At 33.6% G+C, this 19,273-nt stretch overlaps 1 protein-coding gene across 1 annotated transcript; it reads right to left on the minus strand.

Moving 5' to 3' along the window:
• Positions 1-4,541: 4,541 nt before the first annotated feature.
• LOC105455932 lies at positions 4,542-9,806 on the minus strand. The gene is made up of 3 exons (XM_011699639.1): positions 9,519-9,806; positions 5,888-6,481; positions 4,542-5,482 (listed from the first exon to the last, which is right to left on the minus strand). Exons 1-3 carry the CDS (start codon positions 9,538-9,540, stop codon positions 5,382-5,384), a joined length of 717 nt encoding a protein of 238 aa, XP_011697941.1. The 5' UTR covers positions 9,541-9,806; the 3' UTR covers positions 4,542-5,381.
• Between the last annotated feature and the right edge of the window lie 9,467 nt (positions 9,807-19,273).

The following is a 19,273-nucleotide window of genomic DNA, read 5'->3' on the forward strand; positions in this document are numbered from 1 at the left end:
ATTGTATTATATATATATACATATATATATACATATATATATATATATATATATATATATATATATCTTTTATTTAATTATCTTTTAATTTTCTTTTCCCGACACTCTTATTGATGGCTCAAAGATGTGATAATAACTTAAGATCTTCAGAGGGTATACCATATATACATTATCGATATTGATGGTAGCATCGTGTTTGCAAGGATTAACTTTGGTGTAACCATGTAGTAGCCTTCCTGGTGTAACGTCGCACACCAGCGGTTTTCCTCGAGTTCGCGAGGAGAGAAACATAGGCGGTTAACTTCGGTTTGAATTAATAAACGAGGCTTGGCTTCTAATACTGAGCTTAACTCAGTTTAGTTTGCCGATCGAGGTCTCCTGCACCGAATTCTAATCCGATTGTGCAGATCACGAGCAATATGGGGTGGCGATATAAGCGTAGTATATAACGTATTTGAGTAAAGTTATATCCGATAAACATGACATAAAAGTATAACTAAATGTCAAAGAATAAAGACAAATGTACATTTAACAGAAACTATCTTTTAAAGCAGTAATTTTTATGAGAATTGTATTTATAAACTTTTACGTTACTTTTATCTCACGAAGAAGAGAATCTGTTAATATTGATCCCATTTGTAAATATTGATATTTCTTTTGTGTACTATGCAAATAGTATTGCATCTTAATAGACGTAAATTAAGTTAGTTCGGTGTAAGGCAGTTTTTACAATCGCGTCTAATTGAATTATAGATTAATCTGGACAACTGGACAAGATAAAAAAGAGATTAATAGAGGTTCATAGAGCTGAGATTTCATCAAGAACAATAAGATACATCTATGGCGTCTCGATTGCTGTCATGCGAGCTGAAAACATGCTCGTAACGCGACACGATCTGAAATCGCATCGCAAAGAGGACCCCCTCGATGGTCCCTCGTCGGGCGACTGGATGAGTGTTTCTGCAAAAGTGGTAACATCGACGGCAAAACGGGAATAGAGGTGCGGCAAGGACGCGACAGGCTTGAATCGAGGATATAGATACCGGCAATCGCGAGGGAAACCATTAAGGGCTGTTTCTGAGGCTTATCGAAGCTGTGCAGCGAGAACGCCAAAGCAAGGAGAGCTCGACCCATTCAATTGTCGCGATAACGTCGGGATTCGAGTCAAGACGCATCAGACTTCGGCCGGAAACGACCTCGTCCAAGAGCTTCCTCTCCCGTTTAGCCCTCTCCCACGAACATTCGCGTTTCCGACCTTGCACCCTTTTGCTCCGTCCTCCACCACAAGATTACGGCCTTGAGATGTAATATAGATATTGGTCAATGTCACTTCCCCAGTTATTCCGGCCGATCAGGTATCACGCAATTTAATCGATAGATATAATTTTTAATTACTTATTCCCTATAAAATCCAAATAAAATTTCATACAAAGTTCTTAATGATAAATCCCTTTATCCGTTAATCCCCTTTTCCGTTAATTCTAATACACTTAATATTGTATAATAAATAAAAATGATTTAGATATAGTTATAAGTATATTTTTAGTATTCGATTATTTCTTTTCATATACGGTAATCCATTACAGGAGACGAGTTTCATAGCATTAAAATCGCAAATGACGAGTAAAAAACAAACAGATTATCATCCGCTGAAACGTTTGGGCATTGAGCGTGTAATTAAAAACACGAGAAAAACGGTAATTTGGCTTTCAAGAGTCGACGGGAGGGCCGCGCGCTCCCGCCAAGACAGCCGTGTCATCGATTTCCGCTTTGGCCCAATAACCCCACCTCCATTCACGCCACCGCCGACTTCCGCTCAGAAAGCACGAAGCGTTCCCTTCCGCCCAGCGTAGTTCGTCATGTGTACGTGACAATAGAATCGCGAGGGTTCATGCATAAATGCGACGTAACAATAAACAGAGCGGTGCCGGCTAAGGGCACGGGGGATGAAGCGCGGGGAGGGAAGTGACCCTTCAAAAGCCGTCATAGCCGGAGGATCAGAAACCGATATGAGATTCGGGCCGTATATGAATGATGTATCGCGCTTCCACGCTGTACCACTATTTCTGTCGCGTTGTTACGAAAGCGCGAGTAAGAAACCGCGAGAACGCTTCACTCGAAATGTACACGCGCGTTATACATTGATGTGCATTCTCAAAACTTGCCGAATATACGGTCATCACGGAAAGAAGAATCTATAAATTGTAAATTGTAATTTCGGTTACAAGGTACATAATGTAAAAGCATTTTCGCGTAAGAGTAATGATTTACGGTTTTTTCGGTGAAAATTTAATATCCGAGATGAGGTGTAATTAACAATTAAAAGATGCAAAGATATGAAATGTTGTAAGATAAATAAAAGCTTGCAATTTATAATTAATTAATATAAATCAGATCATGTATGCATAATCGTATGTGTACGTGCGGATTTTGCGTTTCTGTCCTTCAGCCAAGCTCTTATAAATCCAAGAAGGTAAAAGACGATATGCGGTAGATGGTTGCTGAAGGAAGTGCAGTAATAGTTTATGAGGCGCGAGTTGTTTCGCACGTGCAATCACGGTAATGCTTATACGAGAATCTGCCTCTTTCGTTCTTTCATTTTTCATTTCGTCCCTTCATTTTCTTTCAGGATCAAAGATATTTTGACTTATGTCCCCCAAAAAAGAAATGTGCATATTATTTTTTCATATCTTGCTTTTCGCATAAGATGTTAAAACTTTTGCGGAATGACTCAACCTACGAAAGAAAACAGATGAATATAACACTTAAATATAAAATATACTTCTTATACTTATATAAGTTAAAATTTAATTAAACACATTAAATGAACAATTTTTAGCCTCAACATTTTTTTTTCAAAAATTTAATTTTAAAATTGAGATAAAACGATTATTGTTAAATAAAAATAGAGCATCATATATATGTACCTATTCTTAAATATTCAGCTAAAGACAAAAAAATAAAATACTATTTAAAAAATATTTTGCCAATAACTGCACATCATAAAAAGACGTCAGAAGTGACGTCTTCAGAAGTCAATTAAAACAATTGAACAAGTAAGAAATATTAAATGTGCTCTTACAAAATTCTCGAATTTAAATTCTCGAAGTTAAAAGTTTTAACGTGTGTCGACTCGATACTCTGATTATTCAATAGCAATCGAAATGAAACGAAGTGTAATGCGCTACATATCTCTGAATGAAGATTTATACGCATACCTTCACTCTCTTTATCGAGGAGTGGCGAAGAGCTTTGCATTTACAGAGTAAGAGTACGGCCCGGCTGGCGGATTAGATACTCGTAAACTCTTACAGGTGACAGGAAGATGAGGGACGCGGGGCGAGGGACGAAAAGGGGTGGCACTCAGGTCTGTGAAGGAGAGGAGTCGGAAAGGGAGGAGTCGGAGGGGGTTGATGGCACGCGGGGACCGAGGTTGCCTCGAGTGGCGAAACAGCTGAAAGTTCCTTTCATGTAAAGTAATTAACTACCGGCAACCGTTGACAAACACCTTACCCTCGTTCGCGGGCTTTCCGGCCTCGAGTATCCTGGCGTCGTTTTCCTAGCATGAATCCACCGCCATCCCCTTTACCCTTTCAAGGGAGAAAATTTTTGTATTTTTCATCAGCCCTCCGACCTTTCGTTTTCCTCGCTGCTCTGGTCGCTAACTTGTCTGGCTTTATAGCCTGCGTTCCTTTTCGTTCTTGAGGCTTCTACTCCTACATTAAGCTTCATCTTTGATCCTCTTCGGCTTTTGCGCAAACCACTGGCCAAGGAAAATCGACCTCACCCTTTTATTTTATAAGGCCCTTTTATTATCATATATTCTCAACAAAAAACCCGTATTTCAAAGCGTTATAAAAATTGTATATGCACGTGCAATTTTTCATCTTAACATACACAGAGATTAGTCCCTCGCATATTTAATACTGATTTGAAGAAGAAGAACCACAATTTAAATTGCAAATGCTCAAATTGATAAAGGTTTTAGTAAGACATATGCCCAACGCTTTTACATAAAAAAAAAATATAGCTACATGTATATCTTACTGTTCAAACGTAAAAATATATGCGCCGAGATACTTGAGTATCTTTAAAACGCCTATTATTCGGAATTTAGCTAGACTATGAGTCTACTTATATGATCTTAGTAGTTTTATCCATTTTCACCTAGAGAATTTACCTTCAGCTACAAACTTTCACATCTCCCAGGATATTCAGACTTTTCTGATCGCCTATTCTCAAGGGATACAAGTCTGTATTTTTAATCAGTATACGATGAGCGCCTCCATTTACCCTTCCTTTTCTTAACTTTATTGTACAGTTACCTTGCCTTCCACTACGATGTTGTCTACTCCTTCCCAGTCTTCCACTACTTCGTCATCGGCGTCCCATCGGGCCAATAAGCGTCGAAGTTTCTACGTTAAGTGGATAACGGGCTTGACAAATAATTATGAACTTCGTACAACGTCGCCAACGTCATTTCAATTAGTTAGAGATTTACAAATTACATAAAGAAATTTATAAATTAATAAGAATATGTATATAATGACATGTTTAATAAAATAATAAAAGTTGCAATAATAACATACAAAAACACTTAATATCATTAATTATAAAATTTAACAGTCATATCTCAGAGTTTAAAGTAGATATGTTATTGCAGACTATTCTATATACTTTAATTAAAAAAAATAAAATAAAATCATTCCTCATTCATTAATTATCAGTATCATGCATTAATAAGCATGAAATAATCATAATATATATAAGTATAAGTAACAAGAACTCAACAAGATATTCAATTCAGTTTATAATATATATATATATATATATATATTTGCATATTTTTTTATTACCTAAATCGCACAAGAAAAAAGAATTGATTTTGCATAATGCTCAGTTATGATAAGCATTGATGTCGCACTTTTTTTTAACATCAATATAAAGAATATTGCCAGTCACAATGCGTAAACAACTTACAAAAACTAACACTGTCGTATTCACTAGATAATATAGGAAAAAGATGTATAAATTAATGGCATTATTTACATGTAATTAAATTTTAGTCGTTAAATCATCTTAAAAAGTCATTAAAAAATCTATACAAAACTGAAATAGGAAGGAATATTAGTTAACAATAACATAATACATTTCTATATATTTTTTGCTTAATTTAATAATATAGACTTAGGAGAAAAGTATAGAAAAAGACAAAAACAATTCCTTCGAGATATAACCAACATGATATCTCAGGGAAGCAATATATTCTGCTAAAGTAAAATATGTTTAATAAAGTCTATAAATTCGTTAATTAATAGTCTCTCACAAATTAAAGTTTATCACTGAACGTTTCCAAAATAACGATCAATTCCAAAGAAGAGTTAGCTTCGCCACCAGCTCTTTTCCATGATGAAGCGAACCATCAAGGACAGAGCCATAAGAAAGATGATGACCGCCGCTGCCACAAGGATAGCGCCGCATCCTGTTAAAAATTATTTATCTTAGATTTTTTTATGTATCTCACTGTATTTAGCATAATAGCAGATATTATGAGAGCTTGTTGATTAGTCTCAACCTCGACAAAACCATTATTGATAATATAATTGCTACAATAACTCGCTTATCGTCAAATTAAACTTAAATAGAAATGATGCCGACTTCCTGTTAAATAAAAAAAAATAAAATAAAATCCTCGTATGCCAATTTATTTATACTCCAATATGCTGTTTAGACAAAATAACGCTTAACCAAGCTTTTTAAAAAATAATTTTTACGAAACCGGTTTTACTTCTAAACGAAGAAATCTTATCTTTTAAAATATTTCTGCAATTTTACAATTAAAAAATACACGGAGCAAGGATCACAAAATTCAATCATCGATGCTCACTTCGTGATTTTCTGTCATCGATCTTCTCCGCGATCTCGTTGTGTTCCCTCGATAGAAAAGAGTTCCTATGATAACCAAACTTGAAGAACCGGTAAGGCGTTAAGGGCATCGGGTACGATGCGTATTGACCGTTAATCCCTTCGGGATGGAAACCCGTGGCCGGCGTCAGACAGGTTTGGAAAGGTGTCAACGGTATTTCCATCCTACGAGTCATCCCGTCCGTGGAATACGAATCACCGAATGAAAAAACTCCGTACGGCCAACCGATGTGATCTGGTGGCGTGATCACGCTGTAAGGCGGCGGGATCGTGGTATAAGGTGGTGGATCGTCATTACTCCCGTTGACGTTTACGACAACCGAGGACGACGTTATCATAGCCGTTGAACTGTTTGAACTTTCGCCTATATGTGCATTATGATTTAACGCCGCGGCTTTGTCCTGAAGCGACGTTCTTGATGACGAAACGCCACCTTGAAGGTACAGCCCGTTCATGGACAACCGCTCGTCCGATTGAAGTTTCACACATATGTCTGACGTATTGTCGCGTGCCTCAACGGATAATAACTGCTCGATCTCCGGATTTGCCGAGAAATCTGTAATTGAAAATCTGTAATTAAAACGTATGCTCCTCTGATTGATAATATTTTTGATTATTCGTGACTCACGTAAACGTTTGTCAAATTAAAACTAAATATAATCAGACTAAATTTATAATATGAATAAATTTATAATATGAAATTTGTATCACAGTAATAAAAACATTATAAGTTTATTTTAAATTAAAAAGATTAAAAATTAAAAAAACTATTAAAAAAGAAAGGAGACATTCTGAATAATGTATGTATTAAAAAATAAAAGTAAATTAGGCCTATTGGGAAAACCACTATAAAAAAATGTACCAAACTGTCAAGGTGGTATAGAAGTGATAGCCACGGAAAAAAATAAAACAATATTCGGCCGAAATGTGTGAATGCATTAATTAGTTTTAACAAGTTTTGATTTTAATAAAATTTTACATATAACGTAAAGAGATAAATTTAAAAAATATCAGTTGCAACGGAAAAATAGTTTTAAAATCACTTTCTTTATATTAAAGATTAATGATTTGATAAGATAATGATTCTTTATATTTAAGATTAATAATATGATAAGATAATGACTTTTAAACATTTTCTTATTATATTTCGAAAACTAGTCGAGATATTAAAAAATATTTTATACAAAAGTTTTACAACAAAATCATATGTATTCATTTACGTTAATAACATTTTTCAAAAATAATTATTTTTCAAAACATGTTTTTAAATATTTGTAAATACATTTTTTTTTTAATGATTGCCGTGAGTAAAAAGAAGTAAAAAGTTTCGTTAAGATCAGAATTTAACACTTCGCGAAGTAGTCGCTTTCCTTGTCAGTATTAATAAGTATTAATTAATAGTTTAATAAATAATAATGATTATATTAAATTAAAATTAGATAAACTTATATTATTATTAAAAAAATAGCAACTACGATCATACATCATGTAAAATATTGTACAGTATTCTGTAAAATTAGACTAATTTAATTTTATAATTACGCGAGCAATTATATATATATATATATATATATATATATATAATTTTAACATACATAAATATACATACATGTGTATAGTATAGATAATCATGTCAATAAAACATAGTGATTAGAATACAATTTTTAAGGTATACTTTTAGCAAGTGTACTTCAGCACAAAACCTGTATCTATTCATAGTAAACAGTTAATGTCGTCGCAGAATAAAAATTATCTGATAGTTTACTTTCTTAGTCGTAGAAACGTTTAAAGACTATTTTTACACTTTACCGACGTAATCCGTTAAATTTCCGATAAATTTCACGCGAGGAAATTACGTGAAGTACGAGTTGTTTGAAAGACAACCACGTGTACGATACATGTAAATTCTAAGATTAGCTTTAACTTACGGTATGCATTAGCACACATAGCACTGCGTCAACAAATTTTTAAGCCGCTATTGACTCATGAATATTTTAAAATATTATCATTAATGTCATGAACATAAATAATTTCTACGAGATTTTAAGTGAGCAACAATGCTTCGACAATCATAACGCATGCATCTACGTTTTCTTTTTTAACGCACGATTTCCTTATTTCAAGCGGATATGGCTAACTCGTAAATTTATTACGCAAATACAGTACTCAATATGAGTAATTGTGTGTATCCGCTGCATGAGCACATACGTTGCATACTTAATTAGTAAATACCTTGAAACTACTTTCATCCATGAAGGACAATTAACCAATTTGATGAATATAACAGAGCATTATTCGACTTTTTCGAATTTCAAATATTTCACGTATCCCTGAAATTATGGAAATATGCGAGAAAAAATTTTTAAAAATATGTAAGTTAAAACAATTGATATACAATATGAAGGATTTTACATTATATATTTACTATCTACATCATTATATTTATAATTTTTTATAATTTACGCAAGAAGAAGCTTTTTGGCAGATATTTTACAGCATTTAAGACAATAAAGTATACGTTGCACGTGTTTATTATTATTACAAGGTTAATAAGCCGAATAACGCATTTTAAAGCAGAATTTTCAAGAAATTTTTTTACGATGGCTAATAGATACGCACAAACGTGTTCTCGAGTCACGGTTATTTCACATTCAAATACTACTTCGTTAGCCAATTGATTAGTCGCTCGTATATGTAGCGTTTATTTCATCGCCAAGTCCTTGAGAACTCGCAGCCAATATGTTACCATCACACTGTTAAAATCACACACGCAATAACCGAAGAAACACTTTCTATTACCGTATACCTATAAGTGGTAACGTGAGCCGAATCTCTTGTATCTCTCGTTGCGTTAAGCATGCGCGTTTATTTAAAAGAAGAGTTTCACTCAAAACATCGGATACTTTCCATTTTATACGGTCTATATTGCAATTTATTTATGGCTATATAATATTATTATATATATATTCTTTTTTAATTTACTTATTTACTACTAATGTGTAATATTCACATTAAATTATTATATATATGGATATATAAAATATATATAATATATATATATATAATATATAATATATTATATATATGTATATCCTTTAACAAACTATATTATGAATATCGCAAAATAATTCTAACGAGATATTTGCAATGTTAAAATGTTATAAATTTAATAAAAGATGGCCGATTCTAATTGTATTTTACACTACGCAAAAATAGGAAACTATAATATAGCACAGTTAACTTTCACATTAAATCCATCAAATGCATAATGCGCGTAACACTTTCACACTATTTCACATTTTATTTAACGGCATTCCACATGAGTCATCTAAACAACTCTCAAAAACTCCACAATAAAAATTTCCAACAATCGTGTACACACGCAGTATCCACTTATTGTTAGCATTCAACAAAACCGATAAAAAATGAACATTACGACAGATTGAAATTAGAGCGCGGATACAAGCACAAAATCGCGAAACTTTATTTTACTTTGTCGATTTATTTTTCTTGAAGCAAATGTGATGTTAATAACGAATACTCTCGGTGAAAATGAAAATTCGCAAAAATCGTGACAACAATTTAACGCATACCTTTTCCAGTGTCCCTCGACATTTCTCCATGCTACGTACACGTCTCGAATAACGACTGAGCGACAAGAATGTCGCCGAGTATCGCGAGTATCGCGCGCGTCCGTGATTCGACTGACAATTTAATCACGATGATGCACCTGACTAAATGTAAATGTACACAAGTGCGCGTGCACGCAATCACCTATGCGCGCACGTAGATACACGTGCCGATTGCAGACCGGCTGATATGAGATGCGTCGCGAAGATGATGCTCAACACAACTGAACGAATAGCGCGCGCGACGCGGCGAAACTGCGATCGCTTAGGCGGCCAATCGGCGAGCATAACGAACACGATGAGGGGGTGGACACGTGACCGTCACAGCCATACCGATTCCGCAATACCAAGGAAAACTCCCGTTGACCGCAGCCATTCAAGGTCATGGGTACATTGGTTCCCGAGTAGAAAGATTTGTTTCGTGGAGGAAACGCGCGTTATCGTTGATGAAGAAAAAGTCTGTCCTCGGTTTGTCTCAAACCGGTTCCTTATATTACAATAGTTTTTAAGTATCTTTTAACCGGTTCCTTATTACAATAGTTTTTAAGTATCTTTTAAAAGACAGACACTGCAGGTTTAGACGGCATGCCACCTTCACATTTCTCAAATTCCTCGACATCCAACACGTGTAAATCTGCACATTGTGACAGTTTGCACATCGTTACTGTAGTTTACGTCAATTAAATAATAATTTTGACTTTATTCAGCAATACATGAAACATTCGTGATCTCGAAACTTTACGTATTGCAAAATGAGGTAAAGAAATTATTGATAAATTGAATAAATAATGTTGAATATAATCTTGCTGAATTAGCATAACTCGCGCAAGAAACGGGTTAAGGTCGACGTCTGGTTTAACAGACGGCCTCGATACGAACAAGAGCTCCAATTATCCGAATAGAGTCGTACGTGTAGTTTCCAGCGAGCAGACGTCGTAAAACTTCGTATCGTTATAAAGCCTTTCGTGCAGAAAATTATATATCGATCAAGCTATTGAAGTGCAATCGAAAGCAATTGCATTCTGAAATGTGTCACGCATATAAGACGGAAGAATACAAGAAAAAAAATGAATCGTTAAAACGGGTACAGATTTTTTTTTACTTTTATGACGTTCCAATGATTAATGACGAATAAGCGACACGTGCAAAAGCAACACTTGCAAAAGAGAATTATGATTAAATAATTATTGAAATCGCTGACAATCATAAATGTAAATGATGCGATAACTATCATTGCAACGAGAAACGCGGACCACAAATAATATTCTTTGAATTTATTAATGTTAAAACTTATTTATTGATTAAACATGATTTTTTATTATCTTGTTTTTAATCTAACAGCGTACCATGTATACCATATATTGATCTAAAAATATCGTTTACATAATGTATTTACATTTACATTTATTCTGTTCTACTTGTTCTGTTCTACTGCAATAAGAAGATGCAGTGAGATAAGATTTATATCGTATATTGATATTATACACGGAAAGAACAATTTTGCTGAATCCAGATCTGAAAATAATTTTTGTTCAATAATCAAAATAATTTTGTGCGAAAGTTAAATGATTGCTAGAATATCAAAACGTTTTACAGCAATACTTATCAGTTTTAACATTCCAACAAATTATTTTGATGATTCAACAAAAAATTATTTTCAGATCTGTATTTAGCAAAATTTTTAGACCTTTTAACAAAATCGTTCTTTCCGTGTATTATTGTCTTATGCATAATCAATTATAAGGTTTGCTTTCTATTGCTGCATTGGGCTGTACTAGAACTTTTTCCTTCTCGCTTTCGCCAAATATATAACATATGTTTATTTCTTTTTAAACAAAAAAAGTACATATTAAATCAGTTATAAAAAACAGATCTGTAATTATGAGAAACACTCTAAATATCTAATTAATCGTTTATGATTGAACTTTGGTAAAAAAAAGGGATAATAATTTGAATATATGTTTTTAATTTTCCGTATGATATATGTGATACTCGATCTTGCAATGACGATAGCGGCGATATTCATAAAAACTTATTTTTTGCTGCTTTTCATGCGGCTCGCACGACGTGGATGGCGTGCACTTCACACGGATACACGTTATATTTGCGATTACGTGTCTCGCATGTCCTCCACCGACGAGACGATCCCTCCGGAATGACGCTCGTTCCCCGGCCGGTCCTTTTACGGTCGTCGGAATAAACTACGTCGTGATTTCTCGCGGATTCGGGAAGACTCGGCCGAGCGCCGACAATTTCCTCGAGCCAGGTGTCATTTTCGTATGTTTTATTTCCGGAGGCAGTCGACAGTCGTAAACCGGCTACGGAATGAGACGTCACACTTTCGCGATATGCTACGCGAGCCGCAACAATAAACGGCCGGCCCGATTCGTCACGGATAATTGGATGTGGCGTGACACTTCTGTCACTTTAATTAATTTATTGAAAAGATATAATTCATTGTATTTCCAGTAAATACTTTATAATAAGAGTTTCGCCAAATTTAAATCAATTCCGCGTAATAGAAATTATTACGTAGTTATAAAATAATAAGAGATACTATATATAATATATTATAATAATTATAAAAACATGCATCTTTTAAACATAACTTCGTAATATCGAAAGAGCCCATAGCTGTTATTAAGTCAGTCTATATCATCACAGTTCATATGAAATGCCATTAAAATTATAATTGTAATAGCAGTTTAATCTCTCTTCTATAGGGTAGCTTTCAAGACGATTTCTCTCGCCTTTACTGCAACTGCGTGAATGATGCGGCGTATACGGGGAAAAGGGAAAACGCACTTTCCACGAACGCTGATCATAAAGATGGGTTACTACCAGGATGTGCACTACAGACGACAGTCTTCGTCTACGTGAAACTACTCTCATAGCACATCCGCGTGTCCTCTTTCTTCTTTCCGTACGCGCCATATGTATAACTGCTCATAGCGTATACATCCGCTGCGTGTCCTATAAGCGCACGGGACGTGCCTGTTAAAGTTTGACGTGGTGCCCGATGCTCGTGTGTGCAACGACACGATGGACGTCATATTTGGGAGACATAAACCGGAAGTAATGATGTCGCGGCTGCAGTAAGCAGTGATAAGCTACGCGATTAAAAATATGATCACAAGTTATTTTTTTATTCTAAAATGCGCTGCACATGCATGGCTGCGAATAATAAAATGTAATTAATAAAATACGTAGACTTCCCAATTTGATTAACATTGAATTTCTTTAAACATAAATTTTAAATAAAATCTATTAAAAATCAAGTATAAATTTAAAGATTTTTGCAAAACAATAATCTAAAATTAAAAGCATCAAAATGAACAAAAAAATGTAAGTAATATAAAAATAATTAGAATATTATTAAAATTAAATAAATACTGATATTTAGCAGAATATCTAAGAAACATAATTCAAAACAATATTAAATAAATATATAAGATAAAAGTGATAAAACAAATCAATATATTTTCTCGCGAAAAACTGTAGCTTACAAATGGGTTGCAATTGCAGATTTGTATTAAAGTCCCTCATCATCGATTTTCATTCTTTGGTTAACAACTTTACTGGTTACAAGTGAGCGTTAAGACTATTGTACAGCAAACGAACGAACGACTGTTTAGCCACAAAGGGCGAGAACGGAAGCTTGCGCTCGCACACTTTATAGCAATTTTGCGAAGTTGCGGCCCAAGTACACAAGTTCGACGTTCCGGGCTGTACCCGGGTAGATTAGATTTGGCTTAAGAGTGGATGAACTGTCCTGCGATAAAAGCAGGTAATTCCGCGACGCTCGCTAACTTCGACACGACTTGGGCGCCCGGAAAATAATCAGCCGGTTGAGTCGGTGTTTGTGTCGACGGGCCACGACATAGACAAACCTCCTTGTTTCAAGAGAGCAAGTTACCTACGGCGCGCCAGCTCGACGAAAAGGGACCGTCTTTGTGCGCTGTGAAAATCGTAAGATTGGTATCGTCGCACGACTGCCACCCGGTATTGCGCTTCACGGCGGCATCACCGCCGTAGTGGTCGTCGCCTTTTATTTCGAGGGAAATTAACGACGACCGCCGAGTAATTGTCGGGCGTTAAGCTCCCGCGGAACGTAATTACGCGGGGACAAAGCGCTGCGCGAAGTAAATACGAAAACGCGGCCGCGGGACGAATTTGTCGCGGCGCTTTCGAGGCGACGAAACTTCTTCGGAACTCCATCGTCGGCTGTTGTTCCCGTTTGTGTGAGTCTGAAGTTTTCTAATTGACGAAAGAGTGTCTTCACAGAAAGCCCGCGACCAGACAATTAATAAAATTTAGATGATAGTTACGTTGACGCAGCTACTGGTAATGATAATGTCGCTTTTTGAATATATTTTCTATTATATATGTATCCATATATATATACAGGGTGTCTCGCACTCAATAGTACAGCGCTTGAGGGCAGGTAGCGTAGACCAAACTGAACAAAAAAGTCCTCTACCGTTTTGCGATCTTTGCAATAGTTAGTCGAGATACTAATCATTTTAAAAAAAGAAAAAATTTTACATAATGGCCAAGTTTTTGCTTCACTATAATTCTATTGATCATTTTAAGTCTGTTTTACGAAACTTAAAGTTATTTGGAAAGACAATGTCATTAAACTTTTGCTGCATTTAATTTTGAATAATTTAAACGATTTATTAAAAAAATATTTTTCTGGTTTGGAGTAAAATATTTTTGTCTCTACTCTAATCAAATACTTGGCAATTTGTATAATCTTATATTTGTTTTTGGACAACTTTTACTTGTTAAAATAATATTTTTGGTTTAGATAAGATGTACGTAATGTACGATACACTTGTATATACTTGGCGTAAATTTTTTTTTAATGAGTAGTATCTCGATAACTATTGCAAAAATCGCAAAATGGTAGAGAATTTTTTTGTTCAGTTTGGTCCACACTACTTGCTTACAAGCGCTGTACCATTGAATATGAGACACTCTGTATATTCAGAATATATATTATATAGTATATGTATTATATTGATATACGTATATGTGCGTTTAAAAAATTATATTTTAAAAATAATTTTTTTCAAAAATTTTACAAGTGTATTTTTTTTTGAATATATACAAAGCAATATAAATTATAAAACCTGTTTGGTTATTAATATAATTTTGTTAAATCTGAAAATATAATAAAATTATTATTCCTTGCATTTTCTAATAAAATAAAAGCATCGCTAATTGGAAACATTTTGCAACTTTGTACTCTTTCTTAAAAAATCAAATTTTAAGAATTTCATGCAATATATCTTTCAATAAATAAAGAATTCATCGTAATTATTTTCTATATAAATTTAAAAGAAAGTTATGATTATCTTGAAAAATTTTTATTAAATGCCAAAAATATATTTATAATTCTTTTTTAATATTTTAATGATTTATAATATAATACACATGAAAATACTAATAGCAATTATAATAACTAATAGGTTACAATATACAACTTTTTTATATTTATCTTTCAGAGTCATGTCTACAAAGCTATTCGCTGATTACCTCAAAAATTTGCGGATACGAGAGGATCGATTGTGACGATTATCTCGCGGAAACATGCCCGTTGTACCGTTGGTAACTTCTGACGTGAATTAAGCGTCGCGGTGTCGTAATTACTGCGAGAACAAAGCGCGAGGCACGCGCGATGTGCGCGTCGAAGTAAACACGAAGATATAATGGTACGAATTTGTCGCGTGCCGGCACAGGCGCACCGCTGCATTCGTTATCGGTGGCTATTGCGACTACAGGTGGGACCCGCCGTTGCAATTTAAAAGTCCATTTGTTCCTGGATAACGTCAGGAAACGCCGACGCCACCGGTACGCGCATTTTATCCGAAAAATATTGAGACTGAAAATAGTATACGAGGCCGACACGTAGAAAGGAACGTGGCACGAATACAAAGTGCACGCGAGAAGGTCGTATAAGAAAAAAAAGGATATTAAATACGCAAGAACAAAAAAGTGATAATCTCGACGTTTTATTGACATAATTCCTGATATATCCGCAGGGAAATAAAAATTACGACAGGTAATATAATAGAACAGCAAATGTTTATAACTTCTTTTTTGTTAGTTGTACTTTATGAATAAGTGAATCTATATGTGACCAATTTTTAAAAAATAATGTATACAGTATTGTGTAATTGATCATATATAGAATTTTAATCGAAATAATCGAATTGGAATAACTTAATTGCAACTTATATATATGTATGTAATAAAAGATGTATATATATGATGATATATATTACATATTTTATACCTCCTTTGTTGAACGTGTGTATTTGAAATAGCTTTTTCTGCATTAATAATTTGTGCAGCTTTTTTAAATACCTTTAAGATATACATTTTTTAAATATACATCTCAAATATCATATATATTTGATACGTTTTCTTAATGTTTACAGATGTATTTACCACACAATTTATTTTTTCAGCAAGTTGTCGATATTAAATAAAATACAAACGCGCGCACGCGCGCGCGCGCGTGTGTGTGCGTGCGTGCGTGGGCGCGTACATATGTGTGTGTTTGCGCGCGCGCGCAGAGTTCGCAATTTCACAAGCCAATCTTGGCACAAATTCATTGCAATCCTGACAAAATTTCGATCGATCCCTATCCTTTCGACTGTACAACATCACGAAAGTATTATACTGCTCTTTAATTTTTGCAATAACAAATAAAAAATTTCTCCTAAAAAAGATTAAATTTATCGTTTTTTTAACATATTAATTACTGATACTTACATAAACCTTTCAAACATTCTTAATTAATTCTTTTACATGAAACTTTGTATAATATATATACGCCAGTTTTTACGGTAAAAAGTGGTCTTGATATTTGTGATAAAGCACTTTTCGGTTTATTTGAAAGAAAAAGATTGAAAAAGGGAGAGAAAGTCTTTCGTTTAGTAGCCATCTTAATAACATAAAATGTCGGTCGGCAGGTTTCACGACCATTGCGTCAGTCTTTTTATTGGTTTTTGCAGTATCCAAAGAAATACATGCCATGAAAATATATGTGGGTGATATTTGTACGCGACCTTGAGACATACAACTGCATGCGTTCCATTTGCGTGCAGGTGAAGTAATCGCAAGTATTGAAAGTAACCTTTCACCGGTTGCAATAGTAATTCCTTACATATGATATCGTACTGAAAAGTAAACAATAAGAGCATAAATGATACGTAATTATTGTATGTCTCATATGTTATTCATTTTGATCGAATCAGCAATTAGCATAATTAAGAATACATATACGACTTCGCGTTTTCACATTAATTAAAATTAAAATTTTTCAATGTCTAGACAAAGAGATTAATAAGCGTATGCAAAGCATAATTCTAAAAATAAATACGAATCTGCGTTCTACAATTGTTATTTTTAAATAAAAGAACATCACTAACGCAACTAAATTAAACGCGATTAGAGTAATGTAAAATATGTGTTTCCACTAGATGACTCAGCCGTGACATGTTCATTCTCGATTCCTTAATGGTATTTGAGTATTTTTACGGATCAGCGGACTCGACTGCGTAGCAGCCAGATAGAAATCGCCAAGTTGGAAGACTTGACGGCTTTCCGCGAACAAATATCATGCGAGGCAGTAAATGCGGAAGAGCTTAGTGGAATTTGCGCGTCCACGAACATCCTGATTTGCATGTGCTTCACAGTATACGAATGGGAAAATGTGTTTTGGAATTATGATTTAAATAACAAATTGCGTAGGTTAAACAAATGACTATGAACTGCTGAGATAATCTCACTATTTTTGTCATAAGAAAAAACCTCTTAATATCATCAAATAATGATAAGAAGAATTTATTGAGGCAACTTGTTTCTATATATGCATATGTATATACATATGCATCTATACACCAATATGTAAACAAATCTATGTACATACATATTTTTAGAGCTATTTTAATAAGTCATATGTATAGATATGTACATTTTATTTTAATAAATTATACATATGTTGTAAAAATATTATAAACAAGAATCTATAATATCAACGCAATTACATTATAATAAATGTATTATTAAGTTGTATAGCATTCATTTCAAAATGCGTGAACTATTTCAGCGTCAGATGTACTGGACCAAATAAGAAAAATAGTTAATCGGTATAAATTGCTTTTAGATTGGAATTTTCCAGCATTACAAACATCAGTAATGTAACTGTAACATTCCATTTGATGACGTACGTAGTAGAGATAATTATGCAAAGGAGAGATGATTAATAATGCATGGATTGAACATTGCGGAAATACATCAAGATTACATAATGCAAAAGATCAGTCTACTAGCGTTTTATAAAAATAATTTTGAAATATAATTTTGTAATATATATATATATGTTTTATATTTTAAAAATTTTAAATTTTTATTAAATTAAATTAAGCGGAATTAAAAGCAAAACATTTCTTCTTTAAAATGACATACGTATCTTCTTCGAAAAATTAAACATAATTAAGTCCACAAATCCATTCAAAAAATCATATTTTATATTATATATTACATACATATTTCATATGTAAAGTATATAAGAATTTAAAAGGAAGACAATCGATAAATAAATGTCCTTTACTCGTTAATGTCCTCAATACAGCGTTCTCAATCTCACGAACTTTAATTGCACACTTCTATGATTCAACTTTAATTAAATAATTAAATAATTAAAACTGATTACATGCGAGTAATATCAATCATAATCTTGTTTCCACGAGTTATTGTCCGTATATGTTTAGCTCTCTTTACCGCTGGGAAAATTTGTACATTCAGTATTACGATGACGTTTACACATATAGTAGGTAGAGCTGTAGCGAATTACCGCGGATGTCACATTGCCATTTTGCTTCCTCGCTGACAGAAACCACCGTCACACCCGGAAATTATGTGGCGTGAATTCAGTGCCTTAACGTTCGACAGCCTGTCTGAGTACATTTTCCGGCGCTACACGTTAGTCGCCGAAGTCTCGCAGAAGCACGACCTCCTTGACGTTTTAAGATCGTATATTACCGCGTTACAGGAGCTACACGTGACATTTCCCGTATCACGTAAATCGTAACCGTCAAGTGCGTTTTATTTTACATCGATTAGTATACAATGTTAAAATTCAATGGTAACAGTGTCATTATTTAAAAAACACTATTTGAGAGAAATGATATAGATGCAACACAAATTTTTATAAGCACATATAAAGATACGAAAAGAATAATAATTGTTCGAATACTTGTTTCATAAATACTTACGCTTCATAAATACTATACGTTTCATAAATACTATACGATAATATTTACGCACAAAATCGCAAAAAAAAAGTTAGTTCAAGTTTTATACTGAATACATATTTTGCGATTTATATTTAAAAACATCATTTATTTACATACATATATGTCTTATTAATAAATGTAAATTTAAATTTCACTAAACTTCATATATAATTATATATTATTTACAAAATTTTTTGTGTTATTTGAATTAATAATTTTTTTTCTAATCAAGATTATTCTTTTTATCGAGGTAATTATTTTCTTAACTGTTGAAATTCAAAAGAGAAAAAATTTAATAGACATCTAATAATTATTCCATTAATTCTATTTATATTTCATACCTTGACTCAATATTTATCTACAATTTAGATGATATTCCACCTGTATTTTATGTTTCATAACCTGATA

This window comes from Wasmannia auropunctata, unplaced genomic scaffold (genome assembly GCF_000956235.1).
Source record: "Wasmannia auropunctata unplaced genomic scaffold, wasmannia.A_1.0 LD335828.1, whole genome shotgun sequence".
NCBI lineage: Eukaryota > Metazoa > Arthropoda > Insecta > Hymenoptera > Formicidae > Wasmannia > Wasmannia auropunctata.